At 38.3% G+C, this 25334-nt stretch overlaps 1 protein-coding gene across 2 annotated transcripts in view; it reads right to left on the bottom strand.

Annotated features, from left to right (window-relative positions):
* Positions 1 to 24813, bottom strand: part of pah (phenylalanine hydroxylase) — a 29123-nt gene extending 4310 nt beyond the window's left edge. The window contains exons 1-10 of one of the 2 annotated variants that reach the window (XM_036577704.1): positions 24691 to 24813; positions 21451 to 21561; positions 12486 to 12669; positions 9841 to 9929; positions 7847 to 7914; positions 5881 to 6077; positions 4618 to 4753; positions 3539 to 3608; positions 3245 to 3301; positions 2151 to 2246 (exon numbers count right to left, since the gene is read on the bottom strand). In XM_036577704.1, the coding sequence (XP_036433597.1) occupies positions 2151 to 2246; positions 3245 to 3301; positions 3539 to 3608; positions 4618 to 4753; positions 5881 to 6077; positions 7847 to 7914; positions 9841 to 9929; positions 12486 to 12669; positions 21451 to 21561; positions 24691 to 24735 (1053 nt within the window). In that variant the 5' untranslated portion in view covers positions 24736 to 24813. The remainder of the gene's footprint in view (positions 1 to 2150; positions 2247 to 3244; positions 3302 to 3538; positions 3609 to 4617; positions 4754 to 5880; positions 6078 to 7846; positions 7915 to 9840; positions 9930 to 12485; positions 12670 to 21450; positions 21562 to 24690) is intronic. The other variant, XM_036577705.1, reaches the window with a different exon arrangement.
* Between the last annotated feature and the right edge of the window lie 521 nt (positions 24814 to 25334).

Raw genomic sequence — 25334 nt, 5'->3', positions numbered from 1 at the left:
ACCTCCTTGTTTCTACTCTCATTGTCCATTTTATCAGCTCCACTTACTATATAGGTGCACTTTGTAGCTCTACAGTTACAGACTGTAGTCCATCTGTTTCTCTGCATACTTTGTTAGCCCCCTTTTACCCTGTTCTTCAGTGGTCAGGACCCCCATGGACCCTCACAGAGCAGGTACTATTTGGGTGGTGGATCATTCTCAGCACTGCAGTAACACTGACGTGGTGGTGGTGTGTCAGTGTGTGTTGCGCTGGTACGAGTGGATCAGACACAGCAGTGCTGCTGGAATTTTTAAACACTGTGTCCACTCACTGTCCACTCTATTAGACACTCCTACCTTGTCAGTCCACCTTGTAGATGTAAAGTCAGAGACGATAGCTCATCTGCTGCTGCACAGTTTGTGTTGGTCATCCTCTAGTCCTTCATCAGTGGTCACAGAACGCTGCCCACAGGACGCTGTTGGCTGGATGTTTTTGGTTGGTGGACTATTCTCAGTCCAGCAGCGACACTGAGGGGTTTAAAAACTCCTGATGCACTGATCCACTCAGACCAGCATTTTCCAAAGAGATCAAATTAACTAGGAAAACACTTTTTTCTTGTTTTTTTCTGTTTGTTTTTTGTAGTATGTAAACATAACATAGTGTATAATCTGCTGTTTTTGGAAACCAATGCATTTACACATATCTGCATATTCAGCCTACAGCAGTTTAGCTCCACACACTCACTTTTTAGTTACAAGGAATGTTTCAGCCTATACTGCTTTATGAATGAGACACAATATAGGACAGCCAATCAGAACAGAGCTCATTTACATATGTCAATCTTAAAGGCACAGTAACAAAAACAGCCTGTTTAATTCTAAGGGATAAAGAGAGGTTGAAAAATGGTCATGTAAAATTACTTAGGCCTATTTTTGTTTTGCATAAATCCACATATATAAGCAGACCTCAGGAGAAAAAAGACATGACAAAGGGCCTTTAATTCAGCCTCATTCAGTTGTCTTCCATGAAATCAGCACCCCAGTCAGCTCTCGATGACTCTGCGATTGGGAACTGGCGTGTGGGGGAGTGATAATCAGGAAGTGTGGGTCGAGTGTGTTTGCCAGTGGTGCAGACTTCCTCTGCTCTTCTGTGTCTGATGTAACTGTTACTGCATGTTTCTTTGCTCTCGGTTCCCTAGTGAACCAGTAACCCACTCTGCAGGACCGTCTTCCCCCACTGACACATTTAACCTGGACTTCGGGGGTGAGCTACTAACCCACTGCCTCAGTGCACAGCAGGAGGCCAGCTCATATGTTTCGTAACCTTCTGTACCGGAACTAAAGCTAGAAAACAAGGTGAATTATTGCACCGGGCTTGGGATAAATTCTTCACTGAAAACTGCTGGGAAATACAAACCTCCATTTCAAAAAAATTGGGACAGGATGTGAAATGCTAATGAAATAGAAAGCAGTAATCAGAAAACTCTGTTTAAAAAACGGTACAAAAGCACAATATTTGATGTTTTACTTTATGCACGTGCATCCCTGAAAAAGATGTTGTCTAACAAAGCAGCTTATGTTGCTCCAAAATGTACACTTTTAGTGACCAGGACAGATCCAGACTTTGGGACTTTATGCTGGTGGCAGTTTGAATTTATAAATCCAAACTGTAACCAGAGTAAAGTTCAAAAGTGGAGTGGATTTACAAATCTGAATTGTTACCAGTGTAAAGTTCAAAAGTGGAGTGAATTCACAAATCCGAATTGTTACCAGTGTGAAGTTCAAAAGTGGAGTGGATTCACAAATCCGAATTGTTACCAGTGTAAAGTTCAAAAGTGGAGTGGATTCACAAATCCGAATTGTTACCAGTGTAAAGTTCAAAAGTGGAGTGAATTCACAAATCCGAATTGTTACCAGTGTAAAGTTCAAAAGTGGAGTGGATTTAAAAATCCGAATTGTTACCAGCGTAAAGTTCAAAAGCCGGGATGTGTCATGTACCCCATAGTACAAGGCATTAATGGGTAACTTGCACATCTGTGGGGGCACCAATAATGAATCACCCCATGAACGAATCACAAATCACTGCTGTCTGTTTTTATTTGCATTCCACTCACTGTCACAGCTTTTTTGGAATTGAGGTTTATAAAGAATCTGGGTATGGAAATTCTTACTTGCAGCTCCCCAAACGATGAGAGCAGTCCTGCTCCATAGGCCTTGATTTCATTGCCTTGCTTGCAAAGCCCGAACTCCACAGTGAACCAGTAGACCTGCAAACACATTACAGAGATCCATCTTGACTGATCCAATGCTTTGTTCACTTGAACCATAAGATAATGTCTTGATTAAGATTGATTTTATTGTGACACTCTTAAAAAAAGCGTTCCTTAGAGTGAAACCAGAGAAGAACCACTTTAGTTCCCTAAAGAATCTTTGCTAATACTATACTTGAACCCAGTGACATAACATTGACATAAGCATGTCATGGAAGCTGTCATAGGCTGTCATGAATTGTCATGACAGATGCCATAATGTTTGATGTCATGACGCCCTACTAAAGTACTGATAACATGACAGTGTAATGACACAACAACTCGTGACCGCTAATGACATCTGTCATGACATACTTATGGCATGATTATGTCAATGTTATGTAGAAAAGTTCAAGTAAAGCTGTTACTGAATACACCAGTGCATAATTCTTTAAAAACTGAAATGTAGAGCTGGGCAATATGATGATATTATATCATTATCATAATAAATTATGTCATGATATGCTTTTCTGTTCTTACAGAACACTTATTAATTACAATTCATTATAAAGTGAGCATAATAAGTCCTGTTTAATAGGATTTCATGCTGTGCAAATTGTGAAACACTGAGTAATAACCATTGCAGTTGTAGGATTATTATTATTATTATTATTATTATTATTATTATCACAGTATCTTTAAATGTGGCACTACAGGTTCTTTTCTGTCTGTTCCAACTTAAATCTCAGAAAACCTAAATATCAGCATGCATATCATGTATCACAATGCCTGAACGATGACATTTCTCATCCCCAAACGATGAGAGCAGACCTGACTTCATCGCCAAAGCCCACTGAAGATTGTGAAAATGTCTTGAAGTCCCGTTATATGATATTTTTGACAGATCCCCCACCCCACAAAGGCTCTTTAGGCAACCAGGATTAGTTTATCTATGGCTCCGCTCCAAACAACCCTTTCTGGCACCTTTATTTTTCAGGAGCGCATGATATACTCACTGTTGCAAGCTTCTCAATGTACTCATCTGGGGCAGCCAAGGAAGCGAGGCCAATTTCCTGATCAGGAAGAAAGAACAATTTTGTATGCAGCTTGCATTCCTCTCACTTCCTCATATTCTGCTCTTGTGTTCAACTATATTAAAATATTAACATGGTAAATAATTCAATCCATGGATGCATCATGTCGGATTCTCTCTGTAATACACTGTAAGGGTGCATATATATATATATATATATATATATATATATATATATATATATATATATATATATATATATATAAAGGCATCAAACCTGCGAGAACTGAGCAAAACTGGGGTCGGCAAACAGAGGAACGTGTCCCAACAGCTCATGGCAGATGTCTCTGAAAAAATACAGTTCACATACCATTTCATATAGTGGCTTTGATGCATTCTTCAGTGCATTATGTTACGTTACGTTTCCTTCTATCAATGTTTTAGTCATATTTTAGTCATATTCTTTATGTTATGAGTCTATTGTTTCACTTTAAACTGTTACTGTGATTTAACCCCTTTAATGGCCAGGGTCCACCAGCTGGCCCAAAGTTTTATTACACATATCTATAACCTAAGAATAGCTCAGCCAGTTTGCACTGAAGTCCCTGTAGTTACTGAATAATAAGCCTTAGTATGTAATAACACTGGGATTTTAAGGGGTTATTGCTTTGATCATGTTCTAGGTCAAAAATAGATTAGATTAGATTAAATTTGACTTTATTGTCACTGTGCAGAGTGCAGGTACAGAGCCAATGAAATGCAGTTAGCATCTAATCAGAAGTGCAAAATACAGTATTATTTACATATGAAGTGCAAGAAAGTTTCGATATGTACAAATAAGGACGGTAGAGTGGTAAAAACAAAGATGTTGCAAGTATAAATATAACATACATGTATACAGAGTGTGTGGAGAGAATGCAAATGTAGGTAGTACAGACTGTCAGAGCAGCATATGTAAAAAATAGTATTATATTCTGACATATTTAAATTTTTGCAGCATACAATCAATGAATAATTGTGTATAAACTTATATACGAAAGTTTGAGTGCTGCTTACATGTTTTTGTTGACTTTCTAAGTGAAATTAAGTAGCACATCCTCTACATAAAATGCACTAAACATATGAGTGATGAAACTTTTGGTAACACTTTATTTGGAGTGGTCCTTCGTAGATGATTAATAAACTCTTAACAGATTATCAGTAACACATCAACAACATATCAGTAACCTTAACCTCAACCCAAAGCCTAATCCTAACCCTCACCCTGCTGAGTGTTTGCTCTAAAAGGACCCCTCAAAATAAAGTGTCACCAAACTTCTGCATATGAGTGTCGGTGCTGTGAGAGGCTGTACTCACGGCTCCGGAGTGTACATGGGGTTGGAGCCGTGCCGGATGTACTGGGTGGAATGGAACACACGGAAAGCCAGACCAGCCAGGAAGTCACGAGAAGACAGCAGCCCTGCCACGGGCCGCAAACGGAAACCGGTGCATGCTGGGAAAAAACAGAACAAACTTGTTATCTCAACTGTTGCTGTGATAGATGAAGTAAGCGGAACTGTATGAGGTCACTTTTAACCCTTGTGTCGTGTTCAGGTCTGTGGGACCCATTTTCAATGTTTACCAAAAGGAAAAATGATGATTTATTATTATTTCAACCTCAGATTCTTGGCCTTTGCTCATTTTCTGTGAACCCGCGGGGAGTAAAAGTGTGGAGGTGCTGTGTCCTTCACTCTGTTCTCCTCCTACATGGCCTGCTGTTAGTGTGTGTGTGTGTCTGTGTTTGTGTGTGTGAGGGTGTACAACATGAACAGGCTGCTGACTGGCTACAGCTGCTAAAGGAGAACCCTACGCTGGACACTTGTGATATTTTAAACATCTGGTATTTTTACATAAATTGTTATGGCTGTATTGATTTAGACAAACAATAATGTGGTGGGTCCAGCAGACCACTGAGTAACACACATCAACACCACACAAGGGTTAATCAGCAGATGAACTGCAGTTCAATTTTTCATCTTCCAGTTTTCAGGGACGTCTGGATGAGACATCAGCACTGACCTCTGGACACTGTACTGAAGTAATGCACTGAATTTGCTTGATTAAAATGCACATCATTATCAAATGAGTAACATATATTACATCAACAGTTTTTGCCAGAAGAACACATTCAAAAAAGATGGTTCTTCAAGGGTTCTTTAGTGAAGAAAATGGTTCTATACAGAACCGTGAACACTCAAAGAGCCGTTTGCATGATTAAAGAGTTCTTTGTATCGTGAAAGTGTTCTTCAGATTGAGAATGTGCTGAAGATGGCTCTGAATAGAACCTTTTGAAAAGGGTTCGATACAGATATAGAACCCTTTTTGAAAAGGTTCTATTTAGAACCATCTTTAGCACATTCTCCATCAATCTGAAGAAAATTTTCATGATGCAAAGAACCATTTAATCATGCAGATGGCTCTTTGAGTGTTAATGGTTCTATACAGAACCATTTTTTTTTACTAAAGAACCCTTGAAGAACCATCTTTTTTAAGAGTGTAAGTAAACTGAAGGACAAAACTTTTAAGTAAATGCAGCAAACTCAGTGCACCTCACTGTCCATGTAAAGGTCAGTAACTCACACTGCAGGTAGCGCGAGACGTCCTCCAGCTGGGGGATGTTGTCCTCGCGGTAGCCGCAGTACTCCTCCAGCAGCGGGAAGACGCGGTTGTGCTCGTGGCAGGCGTGAGTCGGGTACAGCTTCTTCAGCTCCTTGAACACCGTCCCCCACGTGGCCTTCTCCGCCTCCGTGTACTCCACACGCGGGATGGGCTGACCGCTGAGAGTGGAACAGGACAGGAACGACTGAAGGAGGTTCTGTAGACTTTTCAGAGCGCTAAGAGATGCAGAATCTCAGAAGATACACTACTAATACTATTACTGTGACAAATTCTTCTAATTCTATTAACAATTATTATTATTATTATTATTATTATTATTATTGCTTATAGTGTTTACAGCGCTTTTCAGTAACCCTTAACTTACAGAAGCAGAGAGCAACATAAACCTAATCACATAAGCAGATACATTTAGACACTACTACTGCTAATAATAATAATAATAATAATAATAATAATAATAATAATAATAATTCCTGGCATGAATTTATGACAGATTCAACTAAACCAGCTGTTGGTTGTCAATTTTTAACATTTTCCATGTATATAAAAACAATGATAACTCTTCAATATAAAGAATTTGGCTGATTTTGGCTGAAGCGATTTTTAGGCTACAATTTTTGTGGAAAAAAATCTTCTGAATACTAAATAGAGAGATGAATACTGCTGAAAAGAGCAAACAAATTACATAGACCAGTCATAATAATAATAATAATAGTAGTAATAATAATAATAATAATAATAACAATAAGTATTTTTATTATTGTTGCTGTTGTTGCAATATATTCATTTTTCTAACACAACAGTACTACTACTACTAATAATAATAACAATAATAATAATAATAATGATAATGATAATGATGACTGGCATGAATGTATGATACATTCAACTAAACCAGCTGTTGACTGTTAATTTTTAAGGTTTTTCATGTATATAACAAATCACAATAACAATAAGTGTTATATTGTTAAGTGTTTTGCTGCTTAAATACATTGTAGTTTAGGCTCCAACTGTTGTGGCTTAAAAAATCTGAGAAATGAAGACCAACATAAAGAACAAATAATCCAATTATTCAGGCCAGTCAATATTATTATTATTATTATTATTATTATTATGAAATAATATAATGAAAATGATCTACAATAATAATAAAAATAAAGCACTTTTAAATAGCCCATAAATGTTTACATCAGCAGGGAGCAACATAAACATAAAGTAATATAAAGGACAATATATATAATAGACAATATAAAGGAGATTAAATGAATAACAGAAACAGCAAATTAACACTAAGAACGTGTTGCTTTTCATTTACTTGTGTCCATCAGTTCCACATGAACAGAACATATTACACCAACATATTTTTTACCGAAAGTACATAACATAAATGACAGCAATTCTGTTGCTCTAATATATTTCATTGATATGGAATCAAGTAAATGCAAAGCAACACTGTTTTCAGTGGGGATGAGAAAAGAAGCTGACATGAGGGGAAATCAGAAGTTCTGAGCAGATGAATAGTGCAGGTACTGCAGGTCCGGGTAAGAGAGTGGTGTAACAGTGCTGTCCTAACTGTCCCAACTGAATTAGTCAGCGTGTTGTCAGCATGCTGTGCGTGTGTGTGTGGGCCCCACTGCTATGTAAATGCATGTTTCCGTAGTGGGCGTTTCATTGAGCACTCCTGGCCTTTGTAGTGTCACGGGAATAATGCAGCTCAATTATGATGACAAAGCTGCAGGCGCGGGCCGGCGCCCAGCCCCTCTAATTTCCCCCCCTTTTGTTTGCCCGGGGATAATTTTCCATAAAAGGCACACAAAACAACTCGGGGGGGAAAGAGCCAGAGGTGGTGTGGCAATGCAGGAGAGATGAGGAGAAAGAGGAGAGGATTCTAGAGAGCAGAGAGAAGCGAGCGTTGATCAATAGTTACTGTCTGTAATTGTAGGCGATGTCAGCAAATTCCTTCCTCCTGGCCCTGTAGACCGGGTCCGTGAAGCCCTGTGAACGACAGGTACCAGAGGATGAGACTCTAATACTACTGAGACTGAGTGGAGTTCAGCTTAGACCTGATCTTTCCGCAGCCTCGGACCATTATTACTCATCCGTGCTGGGCTCAGAGAGTGAAAGACGTATTCAAATGAAGCCTTTGTAGAGTGTTTGCTGCTTATGATGAATGCATTTCGGTTTAATGGTGGCTGGAAAGGGTGCAATTATTTATAATTACAGGGGCTCAATTAAAGTGATGACATCAATTTGAGGCCGCAGACCGTTTCCATTAGAATAGAGAATGAGGCTGGACCGTCGTCGTGTCTGCCGTCTTTCAGCAGCACACGTGTGAACTACGCATCCCTCAGAAACACCCCCACACGCATCAGCACAAAAAAGTAAAGGTGGTCTCTATTCTTAGGCCACCAGAAGCTAAACTTTGTTCTTTTTTGCTGTACAAGAAGTAAAAGAAATATTTGACGTAGAAGAAAAATTCTAATTGAAATGTGTACATCATTTCCACATGAATAAAATGATAAAATTGACACAATTATGGCCAAAAGTAAACAAAATAAAAGACAAACTGTGCTGGCAAAATATATTTAATTCCCAATGTACAGATTTCAATCAAATAAATTCAAATAATTCTTTTTTTTTATTACAGTTGGGACATTTGGTCCCCATATCGCTGTTGTCAAAAGAAAACCTTGTATCTCCATTTTTGTTGTTTTTCAGTTTTTGACATAATTTGAAAATACCTGTTACCCTTTACATTGTGTGTGAATTTCATGATGAATGGACTAAAAGAAACGACCCAAAATGACTTGGAAAAAACTCTGGTTCCATTGACTTACACTAGCAGTAAAGTAGTTTTTTTCCTTCTCCTGTAAAGTTACCATTTTTGAGATATGAGGTTTTCTTCCGACAACAGCGATATACTGTGCAAAGATCAGTGGCCATCAATAAAATGATAACATTGACACAATTATTGCCAAAAGTAAACAAACTGAAAGACCAAACTGTGCTGGCGAAACATATTTCATTCCTAATGTACACATTTCAATCAAGTAAATTCAATGAATTCATTGTTTTTATAACAGTTGGGACATTTGGTCCCCATAAAGACAATAAATTAATAACATATGCATATTCAGTGCAAAAGTCAGAGACCAGCATTTATTAACTTAATTTATTAGTCAATTATTATTTTTGCAGTGTCAGGAAAAGCATATATATATATATATGTATATATTGTGTATATTCAAAAAGCCTTAAGAATTAAATGTAGTATCAATATTTTCCACACTTTCAAAGTTCTTAGTAGTCAGTTTTGCATTTTCTGTTTCTCATGATCCAAACACATTCAGTGGTGTTGAGGTCTGGACTCTGGGGTGGTCAGTCCATTGTTCAGCTTCTTTGTTTGATGTGTCCGTCTCCTTTTCTCAGTGAGGTTCTTCTTCACAGCTACACATCCTTTCAGACCCACAGCGCTGAGTCGTCTTCTCACAGTGGAAGGATGGACAGAAACACCTGTGGATGTTTTCAGATCTGAAGCAGCTTGATTTTCTCCTCTCTCTCAGAGGTGAAATCTTTAAGTGCTGTTTATCTGATGGGGGCAGTTTTGGTGTCTACCAGGTCTTCCAGGTGGTTGTTAGGAGTCTCATTTTTTCTGTAGCTTTTAATCAGTTTTTGAACACCTGCTGAATCTCCTGTTTTTTTCATTTATTATCACTTTGACTTTCTCCTTCTTTATGCAAGTGGATTATATCTTATCTAATTTCTGCAGAAATATCTCTTGAAAAATTAATAACTTAAAAATAGCTGTTTTGACTGGAAGTTAAATAAATGAAGGGTGTTCTTTGACTTTTGCACAGTACTGCACACACACACATATGCACACACACACACACACACACACACACACACACTGAGCCTTACCGGGTGATCAGCATCCAGCTCGGAGCCATAGCTCAAAATCTGATTGGCGAATCGGTCCAGGTCCTGGATGGTTGTGGGGAACCATGGGACTGTGGAAAACAAATAAACCCTGAACACTGAACAGACTAGAGAACACATAAGACACAGAACACCAATGACACAGAACACCTATGACCTGAACCAGAGAACACCAATGACACAAAATACTAAGGACATGATGCAGAGAACAGCAATGACACAAAACACCTAGGACATAAACCAGAGAACACCAATGACTCAAAACACCAAGGGCATGAAGGACAGAACACCAGTGACAAGGAACACCTATGACCTGAACCAGAGAACACCAATGACTCAAAACACCAAGGACATGAACCAGAGAACACCAATGACACAAAACTCCAATGACATGAACCAGAACCATTTTATATTCGATCATTCGAGTGCTGAAAGTTTTGTGCTGGTAACACAGTGTTTACAACTACTGTAACACATGCCTGTACAGCATGATACTTCATTTTTTAGGGCTTTTTTGCACTCGTTTGCATTGAGACTTCATAAAGCAAAGGTCACCAATCTTAACCTCAAAGTTTCTTTCATTCCACACATCTAAATCTGTTTGTTTAATCTGTTTGTCTCAGTCTTTATTTAAATATTTAATTATATGAGGTGCATGCTTGAAAACCTGCAGCACAGCTTTTTGCGGATATGATCGGTGACCGCTGTCACAAAAAAGCTGCCCTGATTCATTACTTCAACCACACCACACTAAGTATTTAAAATAAAGACCCCAAAAATGTGATGCCATAGAAGAACCACTTTTAGTTCCATAAAGAACTGAGTGAAAAGAATTGAGTTTCATTAAAAGGATCTAGAGCAGCGGTCTCCAACCCTCGTCCTGGAGATCTACCTTCCTGCAGAATTTAGTTCAAACCTGTATCCAATAAGTTGCCCCGCCCCCTTACTTAACTCCAATACATCTGATCCAGCCAATCAGGGACTTGGGAAGAGATTGATTAGCTGGAGCAGGTGTGGCAAACCGTGGTTGGAACTAGGCTCTGCAGGAAAGTAGCTCTCCCAGACCAGGGTTGGAGACCGCTGATCTATAAGGAACCAAAAGTGGTTCTTCTATGGTTTCACTGCAAAGAACCCCATGTGGCATCTTTATTTGTAAGAGTGTGGTGTGGGTGATGTAGTGGATCCTTTATGGCCGTGTTCTTGCATTCCCAAAGGCTATAGCATTCCATTATCTGATTGATGAGAACAGTTCTGTGAAGTTCTACATCCAAACGGTTCTGAAAATGTGGACACACTGACATGCTAACTGAGATGAATGAGCCCGAAGGAAGCTGTAGCCATTGTAGACAGGATGTGGTGGAAAATTACACTGTCCAGGCGTCAAGCCGAGAGGCAAAGTCTTGCTGTGAGCGTGACTGGTGGGGTGGCAAATCTGGATATATTACAGATTGAAGACTCTGGTGGTCCAGTCATTGGTATATATTTGAGCAGTGTGGTCTAGCCTGAGGCCCAAGGGACAGAAGCCAGCGATGGTCTGGCGAGGACCCTGCTGACCCAGACTGGCTCCGTCACAGCCATAAATATCCCCCGTCTCGCCCCGTGTTATCTTACCACACAGAGCCACGTATTGTACTGGGGTCTTTCTGTTGAGACTGAGTTATCATCCTAATTATTCTGACTTGACATGATGAGTCAGTCGAGGGGGCTTTCGGCGCGACACTGGGGCATCTCAGTTCCTCTCTACGAGTCTGTTTGTGCTCAAAAGCTAAACTAATGTCATTTCAGAAGCAATCAATTAAAGAAAGGGTCAAGCCAGCGAGATCCAGCCATACGTCGAAGGGCTATAACATGCAGTGGACATAAACGGGCGTTCTGTTCCCCTCTTTGTCTCTCTCTTGTGTAGACTCTCTTATTCTCCAGCACTCAAGTGGCCCCTTTCAAGTCTCGGACAAAGAATACTTCACCCGAAAAAAGGCAACGTGACTGACGGCGAATGAGAGTTAGTGGAGATCGGTTAGCACGATCGCTAATTAGCTCTTATTAGGTTTCATTCATTGGTAGAAATATATTTCTTATTTTCTTTTTAAAGCAAGTTCTTTCTCTCTCGCTCTTTTTTCTCTTTTAAATTCAGATTCAGACTCAAATGGCTTTATTAAGTTATTATTTAATTAACGGTAAATGAAAATAATGCTCAACAGACATAATACTAAGGAATAAGTAAGATATTAACATCTTGAATAGCTGAAATATCTTTCATGTTACACATTTTGTTCTGACCACATTCCCTACAACTTAAATATGGCATTTTCTGATAATTTTAGTGCACAATTTCTACATGTCTGGTGAATTTACTGGAAAGACTGAAGACATATTGGGAAAAATAAAATAAAATAAAATATAAAATGTGCCATAACTTTTGCACAGGCTACATTTTATGCTTTATATTTCCACCAATATGTTAAATTCAGTCAATAAACAGTAATTGTGTATTAAAATGTATAGAGGGCGTGTTCACTTATTTACACTTCAACAGAACTAATTTGACTAGGGGTGCCCAAACTTTTGCCTACGACTGTATATCGTTCTCTCTCTCTCTCTCTCTCTCTCTCTCTCTCTCTCTCTCTCACCTGTGTCTTTCTTCTTGTTGCGCGACAGCTCGTGCACTTGGCCGGTGATTTGGGTGCGCAGGCTGTTGATGACGTCGTCCAGGGCCTTGGAGCAGGCCGTGTCCAAGCTGATGAAGAACTCGTACTCCTGCTTGTTCGTGCGCGACGGGCGCGACTCAATGTGTGTCAGGTTGATGCCTTTTTCCTGCCAATTACATTATTATTAAACTTGAGAGATGCAGAAGACAAGAATTTTCAGGAAGCAGCCAATGTGGATCAAAGTTCTGCACAACAGAATAAAACTAACCGTTTTCCTACTAAATGCAGGAAATCAAACAAATAAATCAATACATTTAATTAAATCTTTGACTGACTGTGGAACTGTAGTAAAACAACCAATGTTGATCAGAATGCTATACATAAAATAAAACTAAAAACACATACGAAGGCAAAGAAATATATCAAAATATTAAATTAAATCTCAAAACTGATCTGACCTTTATACACACAGTACTGTGGAAAGATCTTAGGCAGTTATTTAACTGTTTAAATCTTGTTCTCAGACGTTAGTGCATGTTTGACTGTGAAAACACTGCATTATTAGAGTGAATACAAATACATAGAATGAATACAAACAATACAGTAAAGTTATGAACACAAAGGTTACTCAGTTAGAAGAACACAGGTTTGGTTTTGTATATGTTCAATGGATGGTAATAAACAGATAAATGCTTACAGCCTAAATAAAAAAAAATAAACACACACACATATATATGTATATATATATATATATATATATATATATATATATATATATATATATATATATATATATATATAATTAATTTTTTTTTTGGTTACCCTTTACATTGTGTGTAAATTTCATGATGAATGGACCAAAAGAAACTTTGAAAAAAAAAATTTGCTTAGAAAAAAATTCTGGTTCCATTGACTTACATTAAAAGTTAAGTATGTTTTTCCTTCTCCTGTAAAGTTACCACTTTGGAGATACAAGGTTTTCTTCAGACAACAGCGATATATATATATATATATATATGTATATGTATATATATAAAACATTAATATATAGAAAAATAAACACGACATAAAATGTGTCCTGTGCGAAAGTTATGCCACAATTTAAATTGTTTTTGTTTTTTTCCAATATATTAAACTTAATATACTGAGTTTCCTGCCTTCCACCCAATGACCGCTAGAATAGGCTCCAGCTCCTCTCGCAACCCAGAAGGACAATCAGCTTAGAAAATATGTGTGTGTGTGTGTGTGTGTGTGTGTATTCAACTCGGCAGACAAATAGAAATTGTGCATATTTAAGTGTGCTCTGTGTGGAGGACGTGTTAACTTATTCCCAATTAGAAAATCAACACAAGCATCATTTGGTTAGGTGCACTAATACGTATATGGATGTGTCTGTAAAAATATGTACATGCATGTTAACATATGTTTGTCTTATGGTTTTAATTTATTTTGTTTATTTATGTATTTTAAGATTTAAACCTGATGTGCTTTTATTTATCTATGTTTAATCAGATTACTTATTTATTCAGGTCAGCTTCTCTCCTCCATATTACAGAGCAGGGCTCTACTGTGCAGTGTTCAGCACCGATTGGATGCACTTGCTTCATACTATACAGCATATATATTGCTCTTTATGGCCACTAGGGGTCACTAACAGCTTTGGGTCAAGAATTTGATGATTTTAATTGGAAGAATTCTTTCGTGCAACCCTAATATTCAACCAACATGTAACTTACTGAACGACAAACAGTGTGTGTGTGTGTGTGTGTGTGTGTGTGTGTGTCTACGCACTTCTATACAGAGAACATGAAGCTGCATGCTTTTATGCAAACTGCACTAATTTAAATATACTGCATTTTCCAAATCCAAGCAAACAGCATATTTTTGTTTATGTAATCGTGTCCAGCTGTAGGCAGTGTGCTGGTTGCGTTCCACCCCAGACCCACAGAGATGTGCAGCTTTTTATTAAAGCAACAATGTGTTTTTTATTTACAAACTATTTAAAGGGGAGGGTGACCGATGCTTTGTGCTATAGGCTCACAGAGGAGGCGGAACGTCCTGCACGACTGTTTTCCTCTCTGTATGTGTTTTTCTCGCACTCTTACTTCCTCTCTCTCCATCTGGAAAGAGTTGGGTCCACATGGACGCTGCTTTCTTCTGAACTCACACAACAACTTAGTGCACGCATCACTATTCTGCATTAACCTTGCATTAAAGCCAACAAACTCCCCTTGTAAATGTTCTAGTCTCTCCACAGGGTTTGATGTAAATTGCATAAAGTGCTGACCCGAGTCACTATGTGGTCACTGGCTAGCACTTAAAAGACGTCCTCATCAACTGTGCATGTAATTATGAGAAAATAAAGCATATTTCAGCTCTACCGCTGGGCTCACATACCTCAAACTTTTCTTATTATTCATGAAAACAAAGACAACAAATTTGTCCAGGAGCTCTTTGTTGCTGTTAAGAGATTTGAACTCTTTTTTGGTGTAAGTTTTGTAGGAAAGGCCTAAATACTCTTAGAAATGAAAGTGCCAGAAGGGATGCTACAGAAGAACCACTTCGGCCCCCTAAAGAACCTTTCAATGTGTGGTTCTTTAACCTTAGAATGCAAAAAGGGGGTCAAACTGACCTGACAGAGTGTGATTTTGAGAATATTTTAACAATGCATACTTTGTTACCCTGTTCTTCAGTGGTCAGGACCCCCATGGACCCTCACAGAGCAGGTACTATTTGGGTGGTGGATCATTCTCAGCACTGCAGTAACACTGACGTGGTGGTGGTGTGTTATTGTGTGTTGCGCTGGTCTGAGTGGATCAGACACAGCAGTGCTGCTGGAGTTTTTAAACACCTCAGTGTCGCTGCTGGACTGAGAATAGTCCACCAACCAAAAATATCCAGCCAACAGCGTCCTGTGGGCAGCGTCCTGTGACCACTGATGAAGGACTAGAGGATGACCAACACAAACTGTGCAGCAGCAGATGAGCTATCGTCTCTGACTTTACATCTACAAGGTGGACTGACAAGGTAGGAGTGTCTAATAGAGTGGACAGTGAGTGGACACAGTGTTTAAAAACTCCAGCAGCACTGCTGTGTCTGATCCACTCGTACCAGCACAACACACACTAACACACCACCACCACGTCAGTGTTACTGCAGTGCTGAGAATGATCCACCACCCAAATAGTACCTGCTCTGTGAGGGTCCATGGGGGTCCTGACCACTGAAGAACAGGGTAACAAAGTATGCATTGTTAAAATATTCTCAAAATCACACTCTGTCAGGTCAGTTTGACCCCCTTTTTGCATTCTAAGGTTAAAGAAAATGTTTGGCGCTTTAAAACTATTAACATTGTCAAATCATCTCAAACAGGTGAAGCAATTATGCTTGGGTATAAAATGAGTCTCCAGGAAAGGCCTTTATGAGTGAGGTTGGGTCAAAGCTCTCCACTTTGCCAAAAATGCATCAGCAAATAATTCAGCGGTTTAAAAATAACGTTCCTCCGCCTGGGATTACAAGGATTTTAGGTATTTTACCCTCTACAGTGCATAATAACATCAACAGATTCAGGTAATCTGAGTAATCTTAGTGTATAAAGAACAAGGCCGAAAAACACAAATGAATGCCCATGACCTTCGATCCCACTGACCGGCATGCTCCTTTGTGGATATCACCACACGGGCTCGGGAATACTTTGAAAAATCATTGACAGGAAGCGCCGTCTGTTGCTGCATCCACAAATGCAACTTAAGGCTGTACTATGCACAGTGGAAGACATATATCAACAACGTCCAGAAACGCCGCCAACTTCTCTGGGCTTGAACTCATCTGGAATGGACTGATGCTCAGTGGAAACGTATATTGCCGTATGACAATTGAAGCTTTCAGTCTGTTTGTGAAAATAATAGATGTCGTGTTTTCTGGGCCAAAGAAGGAAAGGACCATCCAGATTGTTACCAGCATAAAGTTCCAAAGTCAGGGTCTGTCACGGTGTTGGGGGGTGTTAGTGGGCAATTTGCACATCTGTGAAAGCACCACTAATGCTGAACACATTGTGAAACAACATTTGCTGCCTTCTTCTTCAACATGATGATGCCAAGTCGCATGTGTCACAACAGCATGGCTGCGTAATCAGAGAGTGTGGGTGCTGGACTGGCCTGCCTGCAGTCCAGAACTGACTCCCATGGAAAACGTGTCTTATTTGGATCAAAATACAACAACAAAGGCCTTGTACAATTGCAATACTAAGACTTTTATAACAGAGGAATGGCAAAAATACTGATTCTGAACTGGATCAGTTTGTGTTTTCACTCTCCAAACGTTAATTAAGTGCTGTTAAAAGGAAAGGTGATGTAACATATTAGTAAACATGCTCTTGTTCCAACTATTTTGGAACATGATGCAGGAATTTGGAATGGACATTTACAAGAAACAACATAGTTTACAGGGTGAAACATCAAATACGGTGTTTTTGTATTGTTTTCATTCATTTAAAACGGTTGAATTTCATTTAGAATGTTCTGAACTTCACACAGTGTCTCATTTTTTTGGAAATGAAATTTTGAATCTTTGAAATCATCTTTCTTTACTGTATATGTACTTGGGAAGTGATCAAATAAACATGATAAAACATTAGAACATCAAATAAGCTGAAGATAAAGGTAAAAGCTTGATATCTTTTCCTTGAAGAAAAACATTTGTACGGGTCATTTATGTATTATGTATTTGTTTTTCGGGTAATGCATTCAAAGGTTAAACAACCGTTCACATAATGTAAAGGTTCTTTACCAATTAAAGGTTTTTAAAGTCTAAGCCAAGAACTATTTGGGATCTTTCCTCTTTCCGAGGTGCAGATTAACGCTGATGCAGCACTGAGCCTTAGGCAGCAATTAGTGTGTAAAACAGCTTTTAGGATGTGCGTGAAGGGGTGTATGTTTAGGGGAGGGTTGTAGAGTGGGATGATGGGGCGTCAGCAGATGGAACTGAGTAGCGTGTTGAGGGGTGGAGTGGGTGGATATGGGGTGTTTTAGGGGGTGGTGGAGGGGGGTGGAGCAGGGGGTGGAACACATTCCGTGGAAGCTCATAGGTCTGGACCAATCTTTTAATGTTTACAACCACACCACAGGGGACGCTGACTTGGCATGCAATGTAATTCTCTGCATCATTACTACCCATGACCCCAGCAGACTGACCACGTCGTCAGGACGATGGCGTGAACACCTAAAGAGAAAGCAAATGTGTATGTCTGAAACCTTTGAAGCCTTCGCTTTGATATCGCGCCGCGTTGCACGTAGTCATCAAAGTCAATAATGTCTCAAAACAAGACGTGCACTTTGATACGGTGGGTGGATGCTTGTAGAGCTGAGAATTTCATCATTGTTTGAGACCGTGACAGAGAGATAGAGATAGAGACTGTGTTTGAAGAGGCCAAGGGTCATGGCTAATTTAATTCCGTCTAAATTTCCAGGCCAAAGACCAACCTGAATTACACAAACAAGAGTCTCAAACATCAAACACCTGCACAAGTACCATCAGGGTTCACGGCTGATCGACTGTTTTTAGTGTTTGACATATGGATCAATCTGCACCCGGCCAGCTGTTTCCCCTTCGTCACCTCCTTCATAGTCAACCTAGTAGACCCTTTAGCTCATAAACATAACAGTGTAGAGTGATGTGTGCACTACACTGAGATTTAAGATTACAGATTTAGGTTTAGGAATGATAAATGACATGTAAGCACATCGTTTATAACCATTTATAGAGCAGTAGTAAGTGTGTAAGTCAATGGAACCAGACTTTTTTCCAAGTCATTTTGGGCCATTTCTTTTGGTCCACTGGCCACCACAGGTTTCTTCAAATTGGCCAGAAGCACACCTGATTTAACTGAATGAACTCCTGATTAATCAAATGAGGTGCTGAATGATTATAAACAATACTGGGCTTCGTCGATGTTATACAAAGACACAAATCACTACCTATGTATTTTATTTGCATTTATTTTAGTGTTTAAAAGTGTTTTTCTGAGCATTTTCCTCAAGACTTTTGCCCGGTACATACTCAAAAATGATGGTTCTTTAAAGGTTCTTTAGTAAAGTAAATTTAAAGGGTTCTTTGCACAGTAAAAACGTTCTTCAGATTGATGGAGAAAGTGTTTTATATGGTTCTATATTGAAGCTTTTTAAAAAAAATGTTATATAGCACCAGAAAGGGTTCTTCTATTGTTACAGGCCTGGTATCATAACTATAGAAGAGCCCTTTTTGGTGCTATATAGAACCCTTTTCAAAAAGATTCTAAATCAAACCATCTACAACACATTGTCCATCAATCTGAGGAACGCTTTCACCATCCAAGGAACCATTTAATCACGCAAAAGGTTCTTTGAGTGTTCATGGTTCTATATAGAGCCATTTTCTTCACTAAAGAACCCTTAAAGAACCATACTTTTTAAAAGTGTACTAAATACATATGTAAGAGTGCATCTTTCCCACACTTAATCTGTAGTCTCAGAATTGGGTCTGAGCAATGCAGTGTGCTTCACTTAAACACTGTAAAACATTTTACAGTAAAATTACAGTAAATTATTGGCTACATGGTGAATTACTAATTCATTAAATCGTATTAACAGTAATAACAGTATAATAGCTGCTGTATAGTGTGACCACCTGCACCATAAGATTACTGTGATGTAGCCGCTCTACACTTACAGTCATAAGCCATAATTAAAATACAGTCATCTCATGTATTTTGCTGCTGTCGGATCAAAACCTCATATCTCCAAAATAGTAACTTTACAGGAGAAGGAAAAAACACAATTTACTTTTAATGTAAGTCAATGGAACCAGAATTTTTTCCAAGTCATTTGGGGCTGTTTCTTTTGGTCCATTCATCATGAAATTTACATACAATGTAAAGGACAACAGGCATTTTCAAATTATGACAAAAACTGAAAAACAACAAAAATGGAGATACAAGGTTTTGTTCTGACAGCAGCGATTTGTACATATAAACAGTAAAAGCAATGCAACCCAGTAGCCAGTAATTTACCATAAATGTACATTGTAAAAAAATTAATTTGACCACACCTATGCATCTTTTGAAAAAGTAAATAAACTAAAATAAAATCAAAAACAGAAAAAGTACAGAAAATTGATTTCAAAATAAAATCATACATACAGTTTTTACTGTGAACAATTAGAGTTAAACATGGTGAGATCCTGGTAGTTTATGGTGCAGACAGAACTCCAAACAGAGATCTGTTCTATATCTACTTAAAAAAGCAGCTAAAATAGTCAGTCACATAGACATAATGTCATATGACATAACAACACAAACTGCCTGATGAAACTATGACTGCAGACCCGCCAATCTAGTGTAAACTGTGACCTCAGAGCAGCTGAGGACAGCAGACGTGCCAGGTCACTTCAGCATGAGGATACATTTGTAACTTATGTAAGGCATTTCATCAGACAGGTCATCAAACAGGCTCTGGTTTAACCTTCACAAAAAAGCCTGAATCATGACCTGCTGGCTTGTCTCCAACTTAAAGGGGAATCTCACCAATTATTCAAAATTTCTGCATAATTAAATGTTTGAGATGTAAAGAAAGTCATTCAGAGTGGTTTGGTGTGAAACGCTCTGTTCTAGAGAAACTTACAGTCAGAACTGTTCACAGTGGTGGTGATAGGAACCAGACGTCTGAAGAGTTTAATGTCTGCAATGTGTGATTCCTGAGACATTGTTTTATCATAGTTTTGAGAAGATTTTGGCGTAAAACATACGTTTAAAGCACATGCATGGCAGAAGGATGTATGCAGGGTGTTGTAATGCAAAACAGGATCCAAATTAAAGTTGTTTGTTTCAGATTTAACACCATTTTACCATCATCAGTGTTACATATAAAAACTTAGAAGACTCGTGTAGGTTCACTGGTGGTTTTGGATAGTAAATAAAATGTCTATATTTGTGTTGTAGTCATGGTGACCCCTGGTTCCTATCACCACCACTGTAAAGAAATCTGACTCTCTACAATCAACCATTTCACACCGAACCACTCAGAATAACTTTCTTTGTTTGTTGCCTATTTCTGAAGGACTCAGTGATCAAATTATGCAGGATTTTTAAAAAAATTGGTGGACTTTCCCTTTAAAGACATCATACAGTTATTTCCATAGATGCCTACTTTCCCAGATAAAGTACCAACATCTATAGTAAGGAATACAGTAGACGTTATTTAGCATGATGGACATGCCAACAGGTCACTTTTTACATTTTTGGTTGAAGCACTCCTTCAACATCAGAGGTGTTTCCTGCTCTGTGTTGTAGGTAAAGCATTCAGACTTCCAGTTCTGTCCTAGAGAGCAGCGTCCAGCACAGTTTGCTGGACACTGGCCCTCGTTTTCATTCCAAATTGCCAGGTTTAGTAAGCAAAGAGTTCACCAAACTGTACTGGACACTAGCCCACCACGACCAGAAGTGAATACTCCTGCTTTAGATGATGTAGAACGTTTATTGATGACAGGTGCAGTCGAATTAAAAAGTTTGAACACCCCTGGTCAAATGAAATGCTCTGATTTTTTAAGTAACAATATGTTAACACGTTCTCTACAGAGAACACACTTAAATATGGCATCTTCCTGCAAATTTTAGAGCATAATTTCTATTAATTTGTTGAACTTAACATACTGGAAAAAATAGAGAATAAAAATAAAATGTGCCATAACTTTTGCACACGCCATTTATGTTTAATCTTTTTTTCCAACATGTTAAATTGGATAAATAAACAGCAATTGTGCATTAAAATGTGCAGAAGCGTGTTCTCTGTAGAGGGTGTAGTTACCTATTTTCACTTAGAACATCAACAACACATGTCCGGGGGTGCCAAACTTTTGCACAAGGCTGTATGTGAGGGGGAGATTTTTCATTTATGTGTAGACTTGATGTATGTACCTCAAAAAGCCTCAAGGCCTTGGCCAGAGCTCCCACCTCCTCCTTCAGGGAGAAGATGCAGGACAGAACGCCAGATTTATAGGTCTTCTCCTCCAGGTACATGGATTCCTGCTGAAGAAGACAAAACGAATCATCTACCAGCTTCAGATCCACAGTGCAACTACTTGGAGGCACAGACGGTGTGTCTGTCACCATCGTCAGTCATCAAATACCCATATCTGATCACCAGTAACTCCACGTGTTGGGAGTATTATGTAATGTTTTGTTAGGATCGATGTGTCAACATGAGTTTCATGTACAAAGTGAACCTTCTCCTCCTTTTCTCTCTCTCGCTCTCTCTCTGAAAGTGTCTCTCTTTCATTCTCTCTCAACTTGCCCCCTCAAAGTGTAACCATGTGTCAACTAGCCTGGCTGCATTAAAAGTTTATTGGACAAAGTTAGCAGAATGTAAAGTACAGATTATTGTTCTATCAAAGGGGAATTCCACCATTTTTTTCAAAATTTGCAAAAATGTATTTAAAAATTCTGTAAAATGAAATGGTTACGTGAAACCCCTTCAGAAAAATACTCACAATAGACTACAGTCAGGTTAAACCATTAACATTCACAGAATTACTAGAAAGTTTAGCCTTCATTGTTCACTCCTATAACTTAAAATATAAAAAACACAAAAATATAAAGATGCCAAAAGGGTTATTTGGTTTGATACCAAAGATGAGCCACTTTCAGGTCCCTAAGTAACCTTTTAATGAACAGTTGTGTTAAGAACCATTTTTGTAAATCAGATGTGCGAGTCTGAGCATTTAAAGAACCTCCACTTTATGTAAGGGTTCTACACCAAAAGCATTTTTTCCTAAGCCTTATTTCTAAGGGTGTAGTTTCTAAATGATACGCCTTAAGATGTGGACGTCCCTGGAGTTTAAGGGGTTGAGATGTAAACAAAGTCATTCAGAGTTGTCTGAAATGCTTCGTTCTGGTGAAACTCGAAATTTTGAGATGAAATTTTGGCTTAAAAATTATTTTTTTAATACATTCATAGAGGAGATGAACATGCAGGGTGTTGTGAGAGTAAACAGTCCCCAAAGAAAACTTATTTTTTTCAGATTTATCACTATTTCACAGTCATTAACATTATAAAGCTCAGAAGGCGTGCGTAGGTTCACTGGTGGTTTTGGGTAGAAAAAAAAAAGGGGCAATACAGAAGTTATAGCGCCCCTGGTCAAATTCCTTGTTTTGCTGATTTTTTAAGTGAAAATAAGTGAAAACATCCTCTACAGAGAACACACTTCTACACATTTTAATGCACAATTACTGTTTATTTGCTGAGTTTAAGATATTGGGGAAAAGATAAAACATAAAATGTGGCTTGTGCAAAAGTTATGGCTCATTTCATATTTTATTTTTTATTTTTTCCAGTATGTTAATCTCAGCAAAAAATGGAAGCTGTGCACTAAAATTTGCAGAAAAACTGCCATATTTACGTGTGTTCTTTTCACTTAAATAAATCAACAAAACATGTGAATTGACTGGGGATGTCCAAACTTTTTTAGCTTTATTTGCGCTGTAGAGACCCCTGGTTCCTATCACCACCACTGTAGAGAAATCAGAGGCAGTATGTTTCTCTAGAATGGAGCATTTCACACCAAACCACTCTGAATGAGTTTGTTTTCTGCTGAATAGTCAGTAATGGTGTTCTGTGTTTTCCTGATGGGTTGATATAGTGTAAAAGACTCTAATGGTGTTCTTGGACTGATTCCAGATGCATCCGATGGTTTCCTAATAGGATCTAAAGGTGTCCTATAGGCAACTTGTGGTCTCTAAGCACTAAGCCAATTCCCATTAGAAAGCAAAATTATCAGGTTTTAATCCTTATTGTTCTTTTTCAGCATCTCAGTGACTTAAATTTCCGAAAATTTGAGTGGACTTCCCCTTTAAAGTACTAATAGAAGTTTAATAAGCTCAAAATTGTAAGGCAATCAGATTATTTAATTTTTTTTCGCAGTGTAATAGGACCCTTACCTCAAACAAACCCAAACATAACATAACTAATGATGTGATACAGCCAATACACTTCAGTGGCCTCACAGCGGCAACACAAAACTGATTTGGTGGACAGTCGGATTAAACTATTTGCTTTATTGCTGTGTATGAGTCTGCATGCATTAAAATTTCTGTGCAATTCAGTGGTTGGGATGTAAACAAAGTCATTCAGAGTGGTTTGATGTGAAATGCTTCACTGTAGAGAAACTGACTCAGATTTCTATACAGTGGTGGTGACAGGAACCAGGGGTCACCATGTCTACAACACAAATAGAGCCATTGTATTTACTATCCCAAACCACCAGTGATGGTAAAATAATGGTCAATCTGACAAAATAAGTTTTCTTTTGGGGACTATTTTGCATTGGAACACGCTTCATGTGCCTCTCCACCATGAATGGATTAAATAAATGGATTAAAATACATTTTAGAGTAAAACTATTGTAAAACAACGTCTCAGACATCAGACAGTGTGTTCATAAGCATTTAATGTAATAACTTTCTGTGAGGGAGCTTTTAGAGGTGGACATCTGGTTCCTATCACACCAAACCGCTCTGAATGACTCTGTTGACTTGTTAACCATTTAATTACGTACAAATTTTTAAAAACTGATGGAGTTTCCCTTTGATATTGGTATAGGCAGGCGGCTTTACGAACTCATGACTATCATCACCTTCACATTCCTAGGACTTTTCCCAGGGCTCAGAAATATCTACGTGGGCACGACACCTGACCTCTGCCCCCTGACTTTGGAAATAATCTCTAATATGACCCTCTTAAGAGTACAAGAGGATTTTCTGATTATAGAACTACAGCCTGTCTTTCTAAAGCTGTACTTAGACATATTGCTTATGTATTCATCCAATGTACCTCAATAGCATCTAAGTATATCACAAATACATTAAGCAAATAGCATTAGGTGACCTATCATTTCAGGCTGCCGGTCAACTGTCTTTATTTTGATGCTTTCCAGCAGCAAATGTTCTGCTGACTCTACTGAACAGTTCATTTGGCCCAGCAACTACAACAATAGACTAAACACAGACTGAGCACACAAACAAACCTAGTGCCCATGTAGATTCACCTACTGTAATAATAGTGGACTAATTCAGTTATAGCATTTAACACATGCCTCATCATAGAAATGCATTAATATATATTCATAACTACACTATATTTGACGTATATTTGATACACACCTGGACTCCATTGTCTCCATTCATCTTGCTGGAAGCCTTGTCCATGGTTGCTCTCTGTCTCTCTCTGTCTGCAGCTGTTTGAGTGCGGTTGGGTTTCTGGAGCCTCTGATGAGTTTTGCGCGTTTTGCGCAACCGAGCCCGAACTTTAGAGCCTACGGTTCGTCACGTGACACCGCACACCCCCAAAAACCTGTCAGCTCGGTGAAATGAGCAACGAATTATGTCAAAATCAAAGCCCTTCTAAACAAAGGCAAAAAGGCAAAAACATATATATATATATATATATATATATATATATATATTACACACATATGTATATATGTGCATATATATATATATATATATATATATATATATATATATATATATAAATTATTGTGAAACTAATGCAACTAGTAGCCAGCAGTTTACTTTGTTTGCTTTAACTTTGCTTATAATTTGCAGAAATAATAATAATAATAATAATAATAATAGTAATAATAATAATAATAATAATAATAATAATAATGAGAAGAAGCAGAAGAAGACACAAGAATAAATAATTGGCTAGAGCTAAAATGAATGTATTTTTTGAAAAGTGCTTATAAATAAAATTCTATTATTATATTATTATGTAGAAGATATAAAGAGACTGGCAACTCACA

Source organism: Colossoma macropomum, unplaced genomic scaffold (genome assembly GCF_904425465.1).
Source record: "Colossoma macropomum unplaced genomic scaffold, Colossoma_macropomum, whole genome shotgun sequence".
Lineage (NCBI taxonomy): Eukaryota > Metazoa > Chordata > Actinopteri > Characiformes > Serrasalmidae > Colossoma > Colossoma macropomum.
The sequence above is the reverse complement of the archived record's forward strand: the minus strand, read 5'-3'. Positions and strand labels throughout refer to the sequence as shown.